General features: G+C 43.7%; 1 protein-coding gene across 14 annotated transcripts in view; it reads right to left on the bottom strand.

The window, feature by feature from the left end:
* Positions 1-479: 479 nt before the first annotated feature.
* Positions 480-6,814, bottom strand: part of BRPF3 (bromodomain and PHD finger containing 3) — a 30,345-nt gene continuing 24,010 nt past the window's right edge. For 6 of the 14 annotated variants that reach the window (XM_058855742.1, XM_058855744.1, XM_058855743.1 and 3 more), the window contains exons 11-13: positions 6,620-6,717; positions 5,005-5,159; positions 480-2,718 (exon numbers count right to left, since the gene is read on the bottom strand). In XM_058855742.1, the coding sequence (XP_058711725.1) occupies positions 2,535-2,718; positions 5,005-5,159; positions 6,620-6,717 (437 nt within the window). In that variant the 3' untranslated portion in view covers positions 480-2,534. Of the gene's footprint in view, positions 2,719-4,975; positions 5,160-6,619; positions 6,718-6,814 lie in introns of those variants that run through there. The other 8 variants (XM_058855748.1, XM_058855750.1, XR_009279394.1 and 5 more) reach the window with 7 other exon arrangements.

The following is a 6,814-nucleotide window of genomic DNA, read 5'->3' as shown; positions in this document are numbered from 1 at the left end:
AAGCAGCAGGCAGTGAGGCCAGGGCCAAGCATGACAGGCAGAACCTTGTTGCCAATAAAACTCCAAACAGTATCTCAAGAAATCACTTTCCTAAGGTGGAGTTGTTTTTCTCAGGCATTTGACTTTGTGTGTGCCTTTTGTTGTTTTTCTCTAAGAAAACAGAGTGGTCCTTAGTTTAACATCAATTAAAAAAAGAAAGAATTAAAAAAAGTCAAACAAAAAAAGCCCCAAACTCTACAAACAAAGACAGCAAAAGGTGGGACCTCTCCATGCAGCACCCATTTGTGTCACCCACTGCAGAGGGGACACAGGACGTGGCAGAGGCAGGACAAGAAACCCCTCCCTGGGTCACCTCACTGGCGCTGCTCTTCCCATCTGTACCTGGGACCACTGGGAAAAGTAAAAGCCATCACGGTAAGTTCTGGATTTCAGGACAACATTAGCAAGGAAGAAATCTTTTTGAGGGTAGTGTTTTGTTGTTTTGTTTTTTTTTCCATACATTAGAACATTTATTTCTCAGAGAGAAAATATACTCTCAGACAGTCAGATTATAGTAGGTAAAATTAGCTTTTTTTTTCTTTACAAGCATAAATTTTCTTATTCCTTCTCTTATACCATCTGATATAAACAATTCTAGAAAGCAAATAAACTCACTTTCTACAATAAATAGAGCAATCTGTGCTTTACAGCAGACTGACAGTAACATTTAGGTTCTGTAGCAACAACAGGAAATCAGCCAATCCAAATTCTAAAATCATTTAAAAAAACTAAACAAAATGAAAAAAAAAAAAAAGACCAACTCCCAAGACCTTAAAACATACACAGGTCACTAGTCCACAGCTGAGCTACCACCTGGAAAACTGTATGTTCCTTCAAATAAATTACACTGTGTGCATATAAAAGACCCAGCAACACAACTGAGGACTTCAAGAATGGTGACAATAGGTCTAAATAATTTAGAACATTTTACAACTATATACACAACATCCTTCCCTAGCCACACTCCATGGGCATTATTATCACTATTAATATTTTTACAAACTCCTATGCCCCATTTCTATATGGTACAGGAATCTTAAAATTCCTTCAAATGCAGTTCCATGCCCCAATGTATAAGAAGTGGTATTTTAAAAAAGTAGAGCAAGTAGAAATGGCAGTGATTACTCCCTACTCTTAATTATCATTAATTATTATTTTGACTCCACATTCTCTTCAGTATGAAAAAGTTAAAAATAATAAAAAAATACTGAGTTAAAAAGCAAAATGATGATATTCAATCTACAATCTTGCTTTGCACCTTTGGCTCTTTAAAATGGGAAAGCAAAGAGGGATATGCAACAGAAGAGATCAGAGAAATCATAAAGTCCTTGGCTAATAGAAAAGATGTAGTCACCAAATTCCCAAACATCAGTTTGTCCCCGTTTTTTTGCAATGCAAACCCAATCCAAGGGGACTGTCTGGGTTTACCTGGATGACAACACTGGAGACCCACACACCAGGAAAGGATGTGCACATGTGGGAGAAGTGAAACAGCAGAAGGGTTGTGTGCTCTGGTCAGTGCTTGGTTTCAGTCCAAAATGTGGCAGAAGGAAACAGGGAGACAGAAAATAGGGGGAGGAAAAAGGAAGAGGAGCCTTACACCAAATGTGCATAAACCAGCACAAAAGATGCATCTCCCTCCAACCCTGATCAACCTCAGTGCCTGCAGAGCTGCTCCAGCTCAACAGACACCTCCAAAATTACTTCTTAAAAAAAGGAAGTTCTCTTTTCTTAGGTACTGTGCTAAGTCATGATAGGAAATGTTACTGCAACAAGCAGTCACAGAAATCAGAACTGAAACGTGAAACTATAAATTAATTGCTAGGACATACATATAGACACAGATCAGGTAATTTGATATTCATCTTTAAAGCTCTGTGCATCTGTGCATGAAACTGTGCAAGGGGGGAAGGTTACCAAAATCTCAAGCTTTTTGTAATGCAGTGAGAGAAATATAAACATGAAAACACAATGTACATAGGCAAGAGAATCACAATCAGAGCTCCCAGCTACGATTCTATGGGGTTTCTATGTGACAGGACAATGTCATATAAAGAAAAATGAAAAGGCCAACAATGGTTAGGTTAAATTTGGCACAAGAAAGTCCAGTTGGGATTCCTGTAAAGATCCTGGGGTGCCAGGTTCCCAGGAATTACCTGGGACTGGCTGATGACTCAAAACCCTGGCAGCCCAGGGGAGGCAGGAGCAGGGGATGGTGCATGAGGTCCAAACATCCAAGAGCTGTGTGCTCTGCTCACTGCAGCAACTCACCTTGGCTCCTGCCACCTGTCAGCTTTTCCTACCTACCTTACTCCCTGTAGACTACATTTCATCTCCTGCCAGCTCTTCAGCAAGACACATTCAGGAAGAAGCTGGACAAGGTGTTTTTTGGCACATTTCGGGGTACTCCGAGGAGTGCTGACAGCTGCTGGAGGTGCTGCACCCTGCAGTGAGCTGGACGTTTGGAGGAGCAGGAGGGCTGGCCCAGCAGCCCCTCACAGGTAGGAGGCCGGGATGAAGGGGTTGTCCCCCTGCACACGGCTCAGGTGGATCATGGCTCGGTCGTAGGCCACCTGCACCGATTTGCGGATGCTGGTTTTGCGTCCCTCCATCATCTTCAGCTTGTCCACGGTGTCATCCACACCCAGGGGAAAGACTTTGTCCCGTGGCAACCACTGCCTGCAGCAGAGAGGAGTGCAAAGATCTGTCACCTCCTCCCCAGGAGCTTTTACCCTTGTGTAATGTATTTATTTATCATTAATGCCCCACAATGATGGTACACGTTTAATTCGCTGCGTTTGACATAGAAGAAGCCCCTGCAGCCAAAATGCCTTCTGAGCATTGGAATCCTTACTCAAAGCTTTCAATTCTCCTTGGAGCTCAGGGGAAAGTTGGAAATTCCTGTGTTCCACACAGCAGCAAATACAGGGATGTTCATGGTACAAAGTGAGTTTCTATCCTCAAAAAAGCTCTGTCTTGTTCCAAGAAGCTGTAAGCATTAGTTTATAGTTTAGGTGGGTACAACTATCTGAGTATCATCCAGAACCAGGATGACACATCCCAAGCCCAGACTGACCCCAAAAGATTGCTTTAATTGCAAATGCCTTGTCTGTAGCAAGCTTTTATTATGTGGTCATTTGTCCAGGTTAACTGGACACTGAGAAATGTGTCACCCACCTCTCCTAATGCCATCCAGCCCCCTGAAGCTCCACCTCAACCACTGCTGGCACAGCTCACCTCCCACTCAGCCAGTAAGGGCAATCCAGAGCAGCTCAGCTTCTCTTCACACAAAGATGATAATTTCAATCTTTTCCACCCTTCTGCAGCATCACTGAAGTCAATCAAAATTAGATCTGACTCCAAGAGGGGTTTTTAGTACTTTCCTGAGGCACCTCAGCTTCCCACAAACTGTAAACAAGACTCTGAGTGGCCTCTGAAGAGTGTAAACATGCAGCAAAGCTTGTATTCAACAAGAGCAGGACAAAGCTTAGGAGATGTTTACTTTTATTGGGAAAATAGCTTCAATTACAACCTTAGATTTAAGATTTTGAAAACTGATGACTACAGCAACAGAAAACATGCTGCCATTGATTTTCTGCTACAAATCATTAGTCTCTCTTTGCAGAACATGCTCTTTATCAAGTGGTTCCTGTAATCAGGAACAGGGGAACAATGCAGTGTGCTAATAAAAAGCCTCAGGAGTTTGTCTCCTGACACCTCTTTCACCCAGAGGACACAGGCACCCTCACCAAGTGATGTAAACCTGATCCCCTTCCCAGCTTCCCAAGCAGATGGCAAATACTTCTCCCTTTGTTGTACCTTGTCCCCATCTCTTCAGACCCCATAAAACCCTGCAGAATCCCCAAATGTCAGGGGAAATTTCCCCCTGCAGCTTTACCCTCTGTGTGTTTGGTTCTGCTCTATTTTCCCTCCAGCCCTGGCAGTGTTCACCTCCTTCCTCCAGCCTTTCCCTGACCTCTTGGAGCTTCCCTGCTCTTCCTGGAATGCCAGCACAAGCCTTCCTCAGAAGAAGGGCCCTTCAAACACCACAAGGCTTCTTTTTAAACTCCTTTTTTTTACATTTTACAGAGGCAGCAGAAGAAAAGGCAAGCCCAGGTCTTCTGTTCCCACAGCATGCAAACAATCCAGCACCCACTTCGTCCACAAGATAAACCGTGTTTCTGTGACCCAGCTGCACACAGGTTCTGCCTCCTGTGTCACTGTTCATGTTCCCATGTGGTATTTGCTGGTTCAATAATCCAGTAGGCTCAGCATGCAGCTGTCACCTTTTCCAGCATAAATCTCAAATTTTACAGATTTCCCGTTGTTTCACACAGAGACTTTGAAGACTTATTGGTAGTTTTAAGGCTCTTCACTGATTTATGTTTTATTATATCTGGCTGGTTGACTGTTACCATGTGAGCATGGTCAGCAACTAATCCTAAAATCAGCAGATTCATCCTGTCTGAAACACAACAACAAAAGGCCTTCAGATATTTTTCTTGCTTTGAACCATTTTAAATAAAAAACTTGATTTGAAAACTGCTAGTACTCAGCACCTCTGAAAAATCAGCCAAGTCTAAATATGAAATAAACCCTGCATTTTGAAAAAGTTAGCCTGGAAATTTTTAGAAAGTCTTCTGTGCAGCATAGGAACAGACTGCTGATGTTCTGAAGTCAAATGTTCTCTGTAATTTGCTGTCAATTCTCTTCATGTGCCTCAGTATTTTTGTGGTGATGTGAGCTCTGGGTGAAGGATGCTGAACTGCTCACTGTGGAGGTGGAGCTGTCAGATGTTGTGCTCTTCAGCCAGGAAAAACAGGCTGTCTTCCTTATTTAGACTCCTTTTGCCTGCTGCATGTTTAAATACCCCAATTTACATCATAATCCCTGTATGCTCCCACATCCCAAAGATTATGTTAAATCTTGCTCACACTCATCATGGAGCTGTCTGCACACACTCACCAGGTTCTCTTGTTGTCAAAGAAAAGGACAAGGAAGAGCTTTTCTCCTGCCTCTGTCTGCCTCTGCTCCCCCAGCTTCAGGACATCCATGGGGGGCACAGGGATGGGGACTCCGTTGTGCAGCAAACCCTCGCGTGGCATCTTGGGGTCGATAATCTGGGGACACAGAGGGAGGACATTTAGCACAAAACTTCCCAGCAATGAACAGAATGCATTATTTTTCTGTTCTTTCAGTGTATGCAAGCTATACAAATTATGTCTGCTTTGGGTGGGTAAGCAAAATTGCTTGTTTTCAGTGTCTCTTTCTACAAAAATTTCATCCTGAGGCTTCCTGTGAGAGGGAAGCCAGTCAGTCCCAAAGCCAGGCACCTCATCTTGAAAAAGGGATGTGCGTGGTTCTGTGTGGCTGCAAATGCATTTACACTAATGTGTAATTCAGTACAAACTCAGCATTATTCTGTTCAGCAAAGGATTTCCTTCCCTCATGCCAAAGTCCAAATAAATGTAATGCTCCTGCTGTACTCCACAGGCAAAACACTGTTTCACAACAGCTCCATTCTGGAACAACTCAGTTGACATCAGTGGCGTTGCTTAGATTTACACTGCATTAGATCAGAACCAGGCCAAATATTTTGAGAGTTGACAAGCAGTGCTGGCTCCATCAAGCCAGGGGAACAGAGACTAAAGTGATTTTGAAGATAAGTCACAATATATCAGACCTCCCCCTATAAAGCAGAAATGTCCATGTCCACGTTTGTGCTCCTGTCAGCACAGGAGGAGAAGAAAACGGCAGAGGATGGCTGCAATGCTCAGTCTGTTCTTCCACTCCTAAGGACTTGAAAAAGTAGACTGGCTTTGACATTGGCCATCTGTAGGAATTTATTAAGACACTTTGCCACCACAACAGTCTGCTATAAAAAAGCCTTTTTTGGAGGCAGTCTCGGTGGTTAAATCCATTCAATGTCACAGTTTAACTCTGACTGTAGCCACATGGAGAACTAAATCTGGTTTGGCTGGCCAGGATGGCCAGCAGATCCAAGTATGCTCCCTCTTCTGGGCTCCCACTTGGAGTAAGAACATAGATGAGGGTCACACCTCCAGCAGAATCTGCCCTTTTTGATGGCATTAATAGATAAATATCCAAAGGCAGATAAACAGTAAGAAATAACGTTCAAGGGACATGCATATATGCTCATATTTAAATCAAGCATATGGTTGTTGCAAGAGGATGTAGACATGACAGGGCCAGCTGGGCACCTACAGATCTGTGCTCACCAAACAGGAAAATGTGCAGGCAGCAGAACCTGGTGCCTGCATTTATAAAATTTAGGTCTTCTCATCCCTACAGTACTGATGACTTTCCTCAGAGGAGAGGAGAGTGAAAAGAGCTCCTACCCCTCACATGAGAGACCAATGTTTTATGAATCCTCTGCAAAGCTCTGAAACAACAAATACAGGGAAAATTCACTATGCAAAAGGGAAAGGAGAAAAAAAAGCACATATCACATTATTTTGGGAAGTCTTCCGTTTCTGTCTGGTTATAGTGCACAACAGAATTGTGTTCTGGGCTACCTGAGCTGCAAGGTCAGGCTGTGGGAGAGCCACAGGGCACTTACCAAGGCAGGGTAGGAGGGATAACCACGGCATTTGGCCCACACGAGCTCCAGGGGCTCCAGCTCAGCCTGGCTATCAAAGGACATCAGGAGAGGCCTGCCTAAGGGACAGCAGGAGACAGAGCTTAGGAGCTTTCATAACCAGCAAGAGGGTTATGAAAACACAAGGAACCACACTGTCATCTCTTTGTCTCAGTA

Source organism: Poecile atricapillus, chromosome 23, assembly GCF_030490865.1.
Source record: "Poecile atricapillus isolate bPoeAtr1 chromosome 23, bPoeAtr1.hap1, whole genome shotgun sequence".
Lineage (NCBI taxonomy): Eukaryota > Metazoa > Chordata > Aves > Passeriformes > Paridae > Poecile > Poecile atricapillus.
Note: the sequence above shows the minus strand (reverse complement) of the source record. Positions and strands in the feature narration are given on the sequence as shown.